Genomic DNA, 16,940 nt, shown 5'->3' with positions numbered 1-16,940 from the left:
GGATGGATTTGGATGGTCTTGGTTTGACTGGAGCCCTTTCCAGCTGTCATAGGGTGAGAGATGATGGGGTACACTCTGGAGAGGTTGCCAGAGACAGTCATTCACACTCACGTTCATATCTAGGGCCAGTTTAGAGTCAGTAATTAGCCTAACCTGCACATATTTGGGCCGTGGGCGAAAGCCAGAGAACAACGAGAGAGCATACCAGGAGAGACTCCACACAGAAATGCTCCAGTTGGCTGGTGGATTCAAACCCAGGACATTCTTGCCACCACACCACTGTGCTAACCGGACTGTTATTTATTAGATTTTTCATCATCATTTATTGTTATTCTGTTAAACCCACATTTTACTTTTTTAAATTGTTGTGTAATAATCTAGTTCGTTTATAATCTAATTGATTATAGCTTGAAATATTGAACTAATACAATTTTTTAATATTCTTTTTAAATTCTGTAATTTTGATGTGGATTCACTGGAAAATCCAAATTTTCCAACTATATCTTGACTTTTAAAGGGTTATAGGGACTGAGTAACAAGACTCAGTTGCAAACATCATGACAAGAGGACTACATATGAATGGAAATTAACTACCAAAGTAAAACACTAAGTTAGTAAGGATAAATAAAACAAGAAAACTCAGTAGTAAACTTGACATGCAGGAAAGACAGATGGAAAACAGAGGAAAACACTACAGAAATGATTCATTAAAATTCAAGCTGTAACTGGAACAAAGAACTAAACACTCAAAATACTGAGAAAATAAAAGAAGATGAAAAGGAAAATAATAAACAAACTAAAGGCCAAATGGAGAATGTTTAATAGCAAAATACAAGGTCCATAAACTCTAAACTCAGGGTCCAAACACCCCAGGACCATCAACACACGTCGATTGATTGCATACAACATGTATAACAATTTCCATACCTGGGTTAGAAACAAGAGCAGCATCCTTCTCCACACAGTACACATCACCTGGCTTGTTCTCATCATTCGAGGCTCTCTCTTCTGCAGCTTCCTTCATAAAAGCTGTAGTATCTGCAGGTGTTTGCTTCACAGTCAAATTGCTGCAAGATTTAGCATTTCTATATTCGCTAGGAGTTTTATTGGTGCCATGTGAGCTCCTCTCCTCTGCGCTTTTTGCTGCGGTGGCTCCTTTGCTTTCTGTGTTGTTAACCTGTTTTTTAATCTCAGGATTTGTGATGTGAGAGTTCAGTTCAAAGCAAGACCCCGGACAAGCTGGAGCTTTAACATAATCGCCCATTTCTCCAGATGTCGTCCCCTCTTTCACAGGTGAGTCAGGCTTGAAATGGTGGCTTATTCTGCGGTGATTTAGCTGAGCCACACATAGCTGGTACTGCTCATACACACTCAAATGTAATGACAATTTCAAGGGATGGATAAAATGGGAATTAGGTGTTTTTGCCGTCTGCTTAGGTATCATCTCTGGCTCAGCGAAGCTTATTTGACTATGTGTGTGATCTGAGCTGGATTCCTGTTCTTTTTTATAATTTCCTTCAATCCTGTCATCTTTTACTTTCTCCTTCTCATTTTCTTCCATCCGCTTAGCCTCTTTTCTCAGTACCTTTCGACTTTCTGACACCTCTCTTTTAGCTCCAGCTCTTTTAGAAGTCATGCCACTGAAATTGCTGCTTTCATGTAGCGGTTTTAAGATATTCACTTCACTGTACGCTGTGCTCTTTTTACAAATCACATTCCTCCCAGATGATGTGGACTCTTTGATCAAGTGTGTTGCAGCATCAGATGTGAATGTGTGGTCCCTTTGATTAGACATGTGAAATCTGTTTGTTCTGCGGTAGTCTTGGCTAGAAATGTGTTTATTACTGGCATGTTGTTGCTCTGTACTTTTTATATTTTCAGTTTCAGTATCAGGCCAATTTTCCTCCTGTGTCCCTGGGGAAAAGGAGACAGGACTGTGGAGGTCATATGAAAACTTATATCTACAGGAGCTGGTTAGATCATTTAAAGATCTGGATTGACAAGTTGTTTTCATACTTGATCCTCCTCCATATACCTCACGAGCACCAGCATCAAAGGAAACTGGATGATGATATTTAAGTCCAGATGAATGTTTGGATGAGATTTTCTTGGCTCCTTTGTTTTTCATATCAGCTATCAAACTGTCAGCTCTGCAGAGTTCATGGCAAATCACTGAACCACTGCAGAGATATCTGTTAGCCCAGTCCAACACATGCCTGAGCTTCTGCTGCTCGCTGAAGAGAGAGTCACTGAGAAGATGAAGGCTCAGCTCCTGGTTGATACTCTGCCTACAATTCCCAACATCCTCCAGGAGTTCAGACACAGCACCTTTTGTTGTAGTATTTAGATCTGGCATTTGAAAAGACGTCTCTTCTCCAGTTTCATCCATTATTGCATGCTTTAGTATTTGGCCTTCCTGTGTACACCTTAATATGTTCTCTGTAAACGATCAAGTTATTTACATTAATGGCAGAACAGTCCTGTTTATTAGAAGCAAAACAAATGTTTAATGCACGCACTATGCAGAACATATTGAACACATCGACATACAATACACTGAAAAAGTCACCCCTCATGTCTTTATATTTTGCTAGGACAATGGGAGATCATGTTCAATGGGGGTCATGTTGAAGAATGAAGTTGTTTCCAATCAAATGCTTTTCAGAAAGTTTTACAAAGTATATCAAAATCTGATGGCACTTTCTGCATTCATAGTTTCATCAGTTAAGAAGACATCGTTAATACAACTGCTTGAAATGCACTCCTAAACCATTAAATAGCCTCCACCATGTTTTACTGATGGCTGTAGATACTCACTGTTGTGCATCTTTTCTGACCTCTGTCATACATACTGACAACAGTTTCAACCATGAATGTCAAATCTGGATTTCATCCATTTCCTTCTACCTATCTAGTTGAGGGTAGCAGCTGGGTGGGAGTCTATGCCAGCTTTCATGGGGCAGAGGAAGGATACACCCTGGACAGGTTTCCAATCTATCAAGAGAGAGATAAAATCCACATTTATACCTGTGGTCAGTGTGGAATCATGATTTAATCTAACAGCCAGGGGCAGGCCGGAGCACCTGGAGACGATACGCAGACTTCACAAAGAAAGGCTGGAGGATTCAAACCCAGGATATTCTTGCTCTGAGGTGAAAGTGCTAACTACAGCATTGCGCTACCCCAAATTTAGATTTGTTTCTCCATATGACCTGTTCCACTGATTTTCAGTCCAGCTCTAGTGTAATTTGGCATACCTCAGCCTTTTGTCCATTTATTCTTTTTACAAATGGCTTCTTGATAACCAACCCTCCACTTATTTGTGAATGTGTGATTGGTCCACTTGGAGTTTTTCTGTTTCCTCTTTTTTATTTAAACACAAACTGTTTGGTATATTTTGCAATGACCCTGATGAAGGCCACAAGCCGAAGCGCATTGGTCACCTAATAAAGTTGTTCCCTAATAAGTGTTGCTGGAGTCTTCACATCATCCAACCTTTCACTGAGACTGTTTCCAATCAGGCTTTGGTGAACAGCAGCTGGATCAACTAAGGAACAGATACATCTCTCAGATCTTTTGCTTTTTCCTATTTCTTACAGACACAACTTTCAGATACTGTTCATTTACTGCAGCTAGTTTTTTTAGCCTGCAGTTTCTTCTTTTGTCCTCTGCTTGTCCAGTTTCCTCTGTTTTGTTTTGTTTTTTGTTTTTTTGGCAGAGACACCGTGCATCAATCAAAAATATGCCAGGTTTTCGGCTAATAGCTTGTTGGGAAATACCTTGGTGGTGCAAATTATACTATCAGACTGCATTATCACACAACCTTGGTTCACTGAAAAAGCGACCAATGTCAAAAAACCCAAACCAAAACAAAAAAACTCAAAAAGCCTGGAGAACTTTAGATGAAGATAGAAGAAACAAGAAACAAGTGTTGCTCTCCAACATCCACTCTAAGAATTACATGGTTTGGCTATTTATGCCACAAAAACAACAGCTTTAGTTTGAACCAGTTTAAGAGAATAATCACTCTTACCCAGAACTCTTTCCCGGCTTGTATTTTGATAGTTCCAGCCATAAAAAACAAATGTAGCATCTAAAACACATGAAGCTCAGGCTGCAGTAAAGCTCTGAACACACCCATGGAAGTCTTGTGTTGCTCACACAAATATCACCATAGAGATCTCAACACAAGCTGCAGCAACTCCTTTTTACCACAGGAGGGAGGCAAATCTCTGACAAAATGGGAACATGATTTATTAGGATATTAGCAGGAATAACTCACACAGTAATAACAACATTTCAATGTATATTCATCAGGGAGCTTTATTGTGGCAGTATTAACATATAAAACAAACCATGTTTTTTGTTATAACATACAAACATTCAAAATGTTCACTTCACAAAGTTCATAAGGCTTGGTTGTCCCAGTAGAGAGGGGGGGTCGTTACTCGAGGGATGGTTTTCCCCTTTTTTCTGACTCTTCCTAAATCAAATCTCCCAGAGTTTATTATTAAAAGTGACAAAATGACAAAAAAGAAACAACAAAATGATTTGACTAACTGATAAAACAACAAAACAATCAGATTTAACAATAACAATCAAAACAATACAGGGACCATGCAAGAGATTCTGCTACTACTGTACATGCCCACACAACACTGAAATAATATACAGTTTATTTTGCTCTACCATGTGATGTCCAGTAGTTTTGCATATAGTAGACCTGAGTTCAAATATTTAAAATCTTAAATAAATGAATTAAAACATGTACTAGTGTATTCGGTTGTGTATAGTAGTTTTAAACAATCTGATTTCCAAGTGTTAGTTAAGCGATTTTGCTGTTAACTTTCCAGATATGTAGAAAGGCTGTTAAATTTAAGGTTTGTAAATACTTGACTCATGCCGGTATCTTCTGAATTTGCACTCAGACGTGACATCAAATGGTATGTGATATTTTTTTACTTTACTATTTTTTTCTTTATCACAGTTTTCTTTATAATTAGGCAACAAACGTTGTTCTCTCAGTCCATCCTGTATGCTGTTTGCCAATAGCAGAAACCCAAGTTCTGTAGCTAAAAAAAAAGAGCTGAATCTCAAAGTGGTTCAATTCCCCTTTTCTTAAAGGCTGTTAATGTATAAATGAGCTACAGACTAACATAGTGCTACAGTATCAAATAGACCCCAAAGGCCTTTCTGTTGTTTGCAATGAGTCAGTGGTTGATTCTAATTTTCTAGTTACAAACTAAAGATCTGAGCAAATTGGAATTAATACTTTGATAAGTGAGATTAAATTCAGTTCTGTGAAGTGAAAGTGAATGAAATCTAGCCTTGCATGGCATCAGTGGCTAATATGCTAGCATGCTCTGTTAGCAATGAAGTCTGGCTTTAATGATGTACAAGCACACAGCAAAAGTACAATGTAGCTAACTAGAGGAGCTGCTCTTCATGGAATGAGAATATTACTTCTTCCAAGGAGCCAACGTCTTATACTCAGAAAAAGTTAACACAGTTAGCAACCACCTGTAGCCTATGTTGGGAAGTGAGTGACTAAAATGAAGTCCAAAGATCACTGCAAAGTGGTTTTTGGTTTCAAAAAGATCATCAGTTTCTCCTCTTGGTAAAAACACAGAGAACATGCATTTATCTAAGATGGTTGAGACAGCCAAGCCTGTAATCTACAGTGGATTGCTTTACACAGACAAGACACACAGAGGAAAGAAAGAAAGGAAATCTTTGACCAGACTGTTTTTTTCTTTTGCCACAGCTATAAACATAGTATTTACAGATGAAGGGCATGCAACTTGCACTGAGAGGTCAGCAAAAGGAACCAAAAAAGATAGATTCCCTGGTTTAACTGCAGGAAGGTGGAGCACAGAAATAAAGAACCAAGGCCTGCATCTTTAGAGCCGTGAAGAGTCTTTTAATCTGTGGTGAATCTCTTGAGCACTTTGATGCCTGTGCATACACGCTATGAAGACAGAGATGATCAGTGCATACAGATCAGCTTTGTTCACTCGAGTGAAGCCATTTAAAAAAAAAAAAATCTCAGAATCTGCAGCGTTAGATGCAAACATCGTCATCAGAGTCATTTGGCCCTTTGCTCAGTTTCACCTTTGAAACTCAGTGCATGTGCTGTAGTAGGAAAATAAATGCTTTGTCCTCAAATAAACTTGTTCCTGTTGTTACTGCATATCTGCTATATATGCATAAAGCTTCTTAATGCATAAAGTCCACAGTTACACGACAACACAGCTGATAACATGAGGCAGAATAGATAGAAGAGAATGTGAGGGCTGTGCACTGCAGAAGCCTCTGTAGCAGCTCACTTACAAAGAGTACGAGGAGTGGAAAAATCAACTTTAAGTGATGATTTTGTAATAGACCCTCGAGACTGGCTAGAAATTATACTGTGTTGCCATTCCCAGTTGTGATAGTAGTGCAAAGAGCATTGAAGTTTATCTATGAAGGCCAAACTGCACGTACAGGCTCTCAGAGAAGGAGTTTTGTGTAGTATTTTAATGAAACTGACATGGATGCATACATTAGTTATGTGAAATTATGCTACAACAACACAGACAGTCAGCCAACATATTAATGTCTAACTTCACCTACAGTGCTTGGTTATTCTAAATAGCAAGACATATGAGATAAAGGTTATGGATAAATTACATGGTGTGTATATGCATTTTTTTTTAATTAATGACTTTTTAATTTTTTAACATAAACTGCATAAATGCCCTTTCCTGAGAAGTTGATCCAAATCAAACTACATTTCGGACACAACTACATCTGTTTTCATTTGATCTGAAGCCATTTAGCATCACTTTCATTCAGAGTCACTATGTTGTAACAGACAGCCATCGTCATAGGTTCAACCAACAAGTTAATGGCTGTAAGGTCCAAAAAGTAAACTTTTACTTAGTGACACTTTTGAGATCATCTATACAGACAGCACACACACAGAAACCTTGACTTGCTTTATATTTGACCTCACCTTTTATACTTTCATGGCAGACAAATGTGAATAATTTCCAAAATCCTACACTCTCTGGTCCAGATCAGTTTTCCTGTGTATACTTTGATATCTATCAAGTAAAGCAAATAAAGCAGTGCTGACCTGTCATCCAATATCCTTAGGTCCCAATCTGATCAAGCATTCCCAGGAAACAGAGGATCGTTAATGCTCACTCTCAGAGGATTTTGCCAGGACCTGTGCACGTGCTAGGAAAGTGGTTTTAGTTTATTTGGTGACTGATTGGGGTAAATACTTCAGCCAAATCAGAAGCATATATCCATGAACAGAACCTTAAATCTCCTCAAACCAGAATCCCATGATACACTGCAACATGATACGTCTGTCTTTGGTCACATCCAAAGATAAATACTCAACATGATGCAACCACAGAACCTTTTAGAAATGTACTCCAATGACTGTGTTTGTGACCTAACTGGTGATCTTATTCTGCAAGATTAATAACTGCAACTGCAACCGCGCCAATACATTACCTTCATGAGCGGTTTCAGGCCATTAAACGCATCACTTGTCCCACTGTGTATCATCTAGTCACAGTGTCGTTGGAGCACACTCTTGAGTCAGCCACATCAACCCATCTTTAGTTTCTCCTGAAACTTATGCACAGCTCCCTGTGAAGTAGCATATTGCTGACTAATCAAAAATGAACCTTAATTCCACGATCATTTTCCCTCATAAACTTCCATGTAACCTTTTCTTCCTTTTTTCATATTTTTACCGCAGACTCTGTCCACAGTGTTTAAAGATGCATGAGCGACCGTAAACTAATGAGCTAACATTTAGTTCAGATGACATTTACACTTTCATCGAAACACATTTTATCAAAGAAAACAAGCTGAGAGTTTCTCTCCGGCCTTCCTCATCTTTCCAAAATGACATCACGTAATCTGAAACAGTTGTAATCAGTGATCAGTGTAAAAGATTTGTGCTATAGCCTCTGTAGGAAAAAGCCAGGGTGCTACCAAGCCAACAACTGTTGGTGGTAGTCCTAAAAAATAGTTTAAATTTCTCAACACTCACACCCTGATAAATCTCAGTAAATTCGCTTTTTTTTGTAATCTTTTGTAAACTATTAATTTGAAAATAAGCTCAAAGTAGATCCTCTGACTGAAAAATTCCTGAAAGATCTGATCACATAAAAATGTACAAAATGTTAAAAACAAGTTTTTTAAATTGCCATTATTATCAATATCTCTCTCTTTTTTTTTTTTTTTTAAATATATATGTATATATTTATATAATGTACCTCTGACTGTGGATGTTGTTGTTCAGTGACTAATCAATCATAGCTTTCTGCGTCCACCCACTCCGTCATGACTGACAGGCTCTGTGACCAATCGGGTGCTCTGCTCCAAGGACAGGAACCAATCAGAAAGGTTCGTGGAGAGTCTCCGCATCAACTTATCAGCATCAGGAGTGAACAGCCATTCAAATTTCTTCTTTTTGTGACTTTTTCTATGTCCATTACATCCCTTTCCACAAGTTCCTCCTTGAGCATCTACTGTCCTCTCTTTTCACTTCATCACTATCTGAAGTGTTTATCTTAACAAGTGACTAAATGCTACTATTAAAATCGTATTTCTCTCTTCCAAGCAGCAAATTACGCAGCCAAAGAGGTGAAACAAATGCTCTTGTTCCAGTGTTTTGCCTCATTTTAGGGATCCTGACAGAAATGTAATTGATTTTTTTAAATTAAACATCCAACAAGAATTTTGTGAGCCAACGTAGTGTTGCATAAACTAGAAAGTCTCATTTCATCTCTTTGGCAGACTGGTGTTTTGGCTGAATACTAGATTAAATATAAGATTAAATCACATGTTAAGACATACACTTGGACGTATTTGTTTTCCTCACAGTGACTCTTCTCTCTGCTCTTTTTTTGGATGTCTTTTCCCATCTTAGTCTGACCACAGGTTCTCCATGGCCATGCTGATCTTACACAGGATCCAACGTCGGAGCGGGCAGTAATACTCGTAGTGAAACTGCTCAAACTCCGGTGTCTGCCGGATCTCATGGAGGAAGGACACATCAATATCTGACTCCAGCAGCAGCAGCAGTGTGGGCACGGTGACGAGCAGGACCCCCATTACCACAGCGACAAAGCGGGCCACGCTCAACACGCAAGCATTGACTCTGTCATTGGATGACAGTAGGCGCAGACTGCTGGTCAGGACTCCACTCATTCGACTTCTCGCAGCCAGGCGGCTGCGCTCGTAGGCCCTGTCTCGCTCCCTCTCGGCCTCCAGCTGGGCCTGGATGTCGGGATCAGCATGGAGCTCCCTCAGCAACCTGGCGGGGCTTTGAACTGGAGAGGAGAAGAGCAAGTCGACTCCTCCCTGGCTATCTTCCACTGGGGTGGGAAGCATGCTGGCACAGGGACTGGAGAAGAGAGAGAATAAGCAAACCTGAGCCTATAAACATGTGCACCACAAAAATGACAATTTAAGTTTTATCAGTTAACCATGTGAGAAGAGCTGCACCAGGACCTAATGAATGTTCACCTGTTCACCCAATGAATGTTACTAATGTTCAGATTCAGTGTCTGCTGAATCTCACTTATGCCTGAGAGAAACCTTTTGCTCCTAAAATGTTAAAAACTCTAACATTTGTGCTTTGCTAGAGAAAATGGGTTTAAGTTGGAGTTTTCTTTCCAAAAACAGGCAACTGTACCCATCAAAAACACAACAATCTTTACTGTTTACACCGAACACATGAGCCAGAAAATGATCATTCAGCAGAAAGCAGCTGTTGAGGCTTTTATAATAAAAAAGCTGCTTTTTGACAGTTTATTATAAAGACTTATTGACCTGTAAGTAAGCTCAGAAATGGTCAGTGGGCCGCTGGCCTCATCGTCTTCCTCCAATTCATGTTCAGCTTTGGGCGTTTGAGGTCGGAGACTTGAGGTTTCCATGGAAACACGAGGCTGCAAGTCATTGCCCGAAGCAGAGTTTCCTGCTTCAGTACTTTGCTGCTCTGCATCTGCAGACCCAGCTGAAGATTTGAGGGGAGACAGGGGGACCGAGTCCTTCACAGCAGCAACACCTGGTGAGGGGGGAAACAGAAGTCAGAATATCTTTGTTTTTAATAAATATTCATACTTATTTCACCTTTTATTTACAGAACAGATGATGAGCAGACTTCGATACTTTTTTAAAAAGTGCATTTTCAGCAATGTGTCTTGCACAGTTCACAGCAGAGCTACAAAAAGCACATTTAGAGTTTGCAACTAAAAGACAAAAGATTATTTTGCTCTCCAATGCGATCTCTCTTTAATGTAAATATGAACATTTTCACACTTTGCAAAGCTGGATGTTTTACCCCCCTGGCTTATTTAGAATCTATATCAAATTAGGAATATAGACCTTGTTCACACAGATGACCAGATCCCGCACAATGTTTTACAGAATGCAAATAAATAATATCAAATCAGAGGACACACAATGTAGTCAGCGTTGTTTATCTTAGTCAGGTTGACTGATTATAGCGCTCCGTTCTTCTATTTAAAATCAGTGGATACAAAACTATGTGTTCTAATTTTTAAAAAGTAAGAAGATCATTATCTAACTATTATCTAAAAGATCTTCTGAATGCAGTTAAAAACATGCAAACTGGATTTCATGGATTATGTCCATAGAAGAGCAGATAAAGTTAAAAGCAGATTATTTGAATAAAGAATATAATAGTTTTAGTCTAAACATATATTGAGAACTCTGCCTTTATCACCACTTGCTTGACTTTTTCTTAGTATTAGCAATCTGTGCAGGATGTAATCGGCCTGCAAAAATCAATATTACTTTGTATGCAGCTGGGAATGGAGACCTCTTAGTTTTGCCTTTTTTTGTGTGTGTTGCAGTTGACAACATTGACCACAAGATGGCGTTATTAGCTCACGTAAGGATAAAGCTTCGGACTTGGAAAAACAGCAACCGAGTAATAAATAAATACCCAACTGTGGCATCAACACACAATTTGGTGAAACCATAATAGTGCTACGCTGCAAGTGCATAGCATAGATATAAGTCACTGCGTTTGGAGCAGTGATATGAGCAGCTGACAACACCTCTGTGAATGTGAGCAACAGTTGAAGCAGCGATGAAGACCTCATGATTCTGTTGGTGTGTACAAATTTCAGCTAGCAAAATAATGCTGTGGTGTGCAGTTACACATTGCTCTTTCAGATTGATGAGGTGCGAGAGATTAATGCCTAAATACACACACATTTGTTGATGAATGGAAATATGTGAAGTGTGTGTGTGTAAGTGAGTGTTAAAAATAAGCCTAGCTGTCTTCTTGCTGTGGATTAAGTAGGAGCTGGGAGGTAAATGTTCAGTGACATATGACTCAGTCTACACCTGTAATCCATAATCCATCTTGCTGTCTTGTGGCACTTTATGTTGTAAGGTCAAGACTCTACTGTTGGTCCCCACAAGCATAGTAAACTTCAAATTTTTGGTCTCCATAAAGATATGTAAACAAGGTTACACACCCACACACGCACACACACACACACACACACACACACACACACACACACAAGCCCGTTCAGCTATCTTAGTGAGGACCTTCATTGACATAATGGTTTCCCTAGCCCCTTACCCTAACCCTAACCATTAAAATGAATGCCTAACCCTTACCCTAAACCTAACCATAACCTAATTGTAACCCTGACACTAAAACCACATTTTGAGCCTCAAAAAGGCCTTCAAACTTGTGAGGACCGGCGAGTGTGTCCTCACAAGTGACTGTCGGTTCTTACAAGTATAGTAGAATGCAGATTTCAGTCCTCACAAAGATAGCAAGACAGGAACACAGACTCATGTTCATTACAAACACAGCCGAAAACATGTAGCCTCACAGGCTGAGAAAGGGTTAAAACCTGATGAGAATACATGACAAACATTACATCTGCAATGTTTTTATGATCCATTGATTGAAAGTGGAATAATATCAGATACAGAAACTCAGTGTCAGAGTGACTAATGAGTTACCATGCTCCCGATTCAATTATAAATTGCTAAAAAAATAAATAAAAAAAGAAAGAAAGGGCAAAGGAGTGCTGAAGAGTGAGTGGTGACTGCTACCATGGAAACACAGCAGGCAAAAAGCCAACAAGTGTGTGAACTCAGGGAGGGAAAAAAGGGGGGAGGAATAAAAACATGGAAGCTGCAGCAGAAGAAAAACAACACAGTGATGCCGATGACGATGATGATGATGATGATGCTTGCAGTAAAAGAAATCAACACTCAGTTGTAATTATTGCAGTTTGTGCCTTTACTGAAATTCTGCACTGGACTTGAATTTTGATTATCCCCTTTCCACAAATGTGTTGTCGTTACCCATCACAACACCAGCCGTGCACTTCTCTTATTTTCTTCCATTTGAAATCTTCCTGAATTCTTCTAGTAACACTGCTTAATAATCAGCTCTCAAATCTGTTGAAATGGTAAATGGACTGGTACTGACATATCGCTTCCCTACTCTGTTCGAGGACACAAAGCACTTTCTCACAACAAGACTTGTTCGCACATTTACACGAGTGCTTTTCTTTTGATGCCTGAGAACTTTTACAATAACATTCACAATCCAATGAATGCATCAAAGGCATCTCGGGGTTCAATATCTTGCCCAAGGATACTTCAACACTCAGACGAGACTACTAGACTAGACCACCAACCCTGCGAATGGAAGACTCTGCCTTCTGAGCCACAGACATCTGATGTAGGGAGGACAAAAAGAAAGGGCTCAAAAGCAACCAAGGCAGAACTGCTTGGTACACGGTACATACAAAATTATATATAAAATTTTGAATCAGAACAGAGTCCCACTCTATGTCAAGCTAACCCTCCGTTCTCTTTCAGTCATGCCTTCCTATTTTATTGTGATAGTTGTTGCTTTCTGTGACTTGTGTTGCGTTTACTTCCCCTCCCTCGTCATTTTTCTTTGTTGCATCATCCCTTACTCTTTTTTGCATCCCGTGTGTGTCTCCAGTATAGTTTTCTAGTTAGTAAATTCCTGGTATCTGCTCAGCTTAGGTTCTTTTGTAAGTTTGATCCCTGTGAGTCCAGCAGTAAAGCTGTATTTTGAGTTCAGTGTTGCTTCCAAGTCCTGCATATTGGATCCTAATCTTGCCAGCCACACGGCAACACATGACTGCCTCAGGTGCATCGCTTATTATTAAATCTATCCTTCATAAGTGTGGCAGTGTGTCCATTACAGTTGGATGTTTGATTTTATGACGCACTGATTGGAAAGCTGACCAACATTAAAATGGTACCTGTATCCTGTTTGCACTGTAACGTATTAGAAATCTATGCAGCAGGGACTGTCGAGTTCACATCATGACCAGCTAAACCTGAGATTAGGAGTAAAAAGTGATTTTGTAAATTTAAAAAGAAGAAATCCTGAGTTCTGTCTGACTTAACTAAACACATCGCTGCTGCTGCAGCTGCAGCTGCTGCTATTTCCCATTTATGATCCAGTCTGTCCTGTTAGCTCACATGCAAGCCTCTCCATAGATGAGGTGATTCACACCTCAAGGTGTTAGATTCCTCTGTGCCTATGCAAACACACACACACACACACTAGTACTCAGAGCAGTGGTTTCCCCTGTTATGCAAGTGCCGACAGACCGATTCATCTTTGTCATGTAACCTCATCTTCAGCACTCAAACACTTCAAAAGTAAATTTGTCTCTATGATTGTTCAGAAATAAATCAGCTATCAACTCCATTAACTGTGTGCTCAGCTCTTTTTTTAAACTTTTAAGCTCATTTTTTGAGCTGTTTGAAGGATTACAGCTTCATCAGTCAAATTATAAAATCTATTTTTCAACCAAAATCATAGCCGATTTGTGAAAGTGATATAACTTTGTCAAGTCAGCTAAATGCACATGAGTGCATAACTGATTGCAGTCTTTCATGATGAGAATACATCTTTTGGCATCGAAAATGCTGAAATATAACAGGTTAGCAATAATCCTTTCTCACTGTGTCTGTAAATGAGGGAATTTCTTTTACCTTTTTCATCTGCATCTCAATTGTTCATAGGATCACTGATGAAGCTCCAAGGATATTTTAGCCAGTGGGATAAAGATAGGCGGAGTAAAACTAAAACTATTAAGCATTATCATAAAAAAAATCAGTACTTGTGCTTTTATCAGAGCTTTTGTTAATCCTTCACTATTTACTAATTTAACTTAATCATTTAATTCATTTAAACATATTCCCAAATCTACTAATATTTAAAGTGCCTTATTCAACCCTTTCTTGACCCATCTACTTAATCATCATTTCATTTAAGGTTGTAAATATGCAGAGCAGGCTGCTAAACTTTAGCAGATATGATCCAGGAGAAGTAAATGTCAGATGCAAATGTCCAGTCTGTAACCAGTCAGGTCCTCAGGATGCACAGAGTCCCTGTGATATCACATTGCGCAGATGTGAGAAGAGAGCAGGTAATGATCTGTAAATTTACAGCTAACGAGTGGGTGTCATATATGCTGCCTCCCACGCGCTCCATCCAGCACACTTTCCACACGAGCCACATTTAGTATTTCTAGTGGTGTGAAGAGCAGCTGAAGATTTAATCGTACCACTAGATCCTCAACAATAACCCTAACTTCAACCTGACCTAATTCTAACCCTATTTCATGATTTGCTTCTGGGTACCCAGATGTTTAATGTTATGGGGACAAAATCAAGTCCCCATAACATGAGTAATACTTAAACTATGCACACATGCACACTTCTATTAAAGCAGCCTCTTGAGAGTCCCATGTTTGGCAGCTTACATTCACAGTTTGCATCAGGCGGTTGTCACAACAGACCTGGCAACTAACTGCTGAGCTAACCGGGTTCACATATTTAAAAGGCGTTTACCTCCTGGTTAGACTGTGGGAAAAAATGTCAAAGGATACGTTTATTAGGAGCTAAAAGAAACTTCACACAGTGACCTTTTCCACTCGGCTTACTCTCTTCCAGTATATTTCTCTGAGGTCCAGTACTGAATCCAGCGATGCGACCCCCATTGCCTACCAGTCGCACATAGACATCCCGTCTTGTGTGATTGGCTATACGTAGGTGGAGGCTTCGCCTGGTTGTTATCTTCACCTGGCACCTCAAGGCCTCAGCCACTACTATCGATGAGTCTTGCTCATCTTCAGCCTCTCCTGGGTGGAATACTTCAAGAGCTCCAACCTCTCTCTGCTTCATCCCTTCTTCCCGCAGCCTCTCTGGTGTCATGTCGAGTTCGAGTCCCCCTATTTTGCTCCCGTAATTCTGGGTGTTGTCGACACCGGGACGGTCGCCCAGTTCCAAACTACCCTGCATGAGGCTGCCTCCAACATCACTGCTGTTTCTGTGCCCTAGAAGCTCCATCATTCAGTTTGATGACAAAAGCCGGACCAGCTGTCTGCACAAAGACCCTCACACCCTGACTGACTGGGCTGCCAGCTGAGCTCCAACGCACGCACGCCTATACACAAACACTTATAGAGATGGTGAGAGACACACCAGTGCACCAGAGACATTCTCTCTCTCTCTCGCTCATGCACAGACATGGTGGGCCCTCCTGTGAATGTCAGCGATGGTAACAAAGAGTGGAGGGGGCATTAGAGGAGGATCAGGCCCAAAGCTGCAATTTCTAAATATAACCAGGTGGTCCTGGTGGCAAAGGGGCAGCTAATCTAACTGATTACAGGGGGACAGGCCTGACTCAGGACAGGATGGGGGATCATTTTCTTTTCCTCTCTGCAACCCTCTCTTTATCTGAGTCTTTCCACCAGTAAGATAAACCTAATTCCAATTCTACAGCAAACTGGGTACAATCCAACTTTATTCACTACAATACACGCCTCGCTGTGAGACTGAAAATGAAGGATTTTGTTGGATCACCCACAGGATCACACGCTGCATTAACTGCTGCAAAAACATGGATGACGCCTGGATTGTGAGGTGGAAATATGAAGCCTGATGGCTATAAAACATCCATTAATGATGTTCCTAGAGAAAACACAGCCAGAGTGTATGTGTTTGGATTGTGGTAGATAAGAAGGGAGCAAACTGTACAAACAGAACAAGGTCAGCTATGACCTTGGGTCAGCTTCCTGTTTCCCCTGTAAAGGCTGAGATTAGTGCTCTGAATATAGACTGTGACCCTAAACCATCTTGAGGACACTTTATCTTAAAGTCCTTGCGTCAGCCACCTTAGCAGAATCAGCACATGAAACAGTGATGTGTCGTCCAATCACATCTGTTGGGTGAAAGCATGCTACGTAATTAAACTCTCAAATCACATAACTCTCATCTGACTCCCATGGAAGCTTGTTTTCTTTCTCCTTTTTTTTTCTGCCATCGATCAGTCACATTTCAGGTTATCATCTCAAAATTGTTACTTATTAACTCCTTAATGCCAAGTGCAAGACAGAGCATATTTCCTATACTGGCTTCCTGTTAAGTCACGTGTTTTCTTTGTATTATTGTAGAGTCTTGACCTTACAACATAAAGCACCATGAGGCAATTGTTGTTGTGATTTGGTGGTTTTTAAATAAAATTTAATGGAATTGAATTTAATTAATTTTGATGAGTTTTTTATAGCTCCACAACATTAGCACAAAAATCTAAATAAATGGTAAAACAAATGTTTTAAGCAATAAATTGAAGAAAAAAAAAAGCCAGATGCAGCAAATATGATACCATTGAAAACTCACATGCAGATTTTTATTTACATTTTCTTTTTATTTGTTTAGTTCAATGAACACTCCATTTTCAATATTGTTTGTTATTTCTAATGATTATTTCATGGTTCAGGTTTTAAATGGTCAAGTTGAAATTTGAATGTAATTCATTTTTAATAATAAATTGACATTTTAACTTAGCTCTACTCAACATCTTTTTTTTTGTCAGTGAG

At 39.6% G+C, this 16,940-nt stretch overlaps 1 protein-coding gene across 2 annotated transcripts in view; it reads right to left on the bottom strand.

The window, feature by feature from the left end:
- Positions 1–4,306: 4,306 nt before the first annotated feature.
- Positions 4,307–16,940, bottom strand: part of frmd3 (FERM domain containing 3) — a 60,910-nt gene continuing 48,276 nt past the window's right edge. For both annotated transcript variants that reach the window (XM_063490666.1, XM_063490667.1), the window contains exons 14-15: positions 9,841–10,075; positions 4,307–9,412 (exon numbers count right to left, since the gene is read on the bottom strand). In XM_063490666.1, the coding sequence (XP_063346736.1) occupies positions 8,932–9,412; positions 9,841–10,075 (716 nt within the window). In that variant the 3' untranslated portion in view covers positions 4,307–8,931. The remainder of the gene's footprint in view (positions 9,413–9,840; positions 10,076–16,940) is intronic.

This window comes from Pelmatolapia mariae, linkage group LG12 (assembly GCF_036321145.2).
Source record: "Pelmatolapia mariae isolate MD_Pm_ZW linkage group LG12, Pm_UMD_F_2, whole genome shotgun sequence".
NCBI lineage: Eukaryota > Metazoa > Chordata > Actinopteri > Cichliformes > Cichlidae > Pelmatolapia > Pelmatolapia mariae.
Note: the sequence above shows the minus strand (reverse complement) of the source record. Positions and strands in the feature narration are given on the sequence as shown.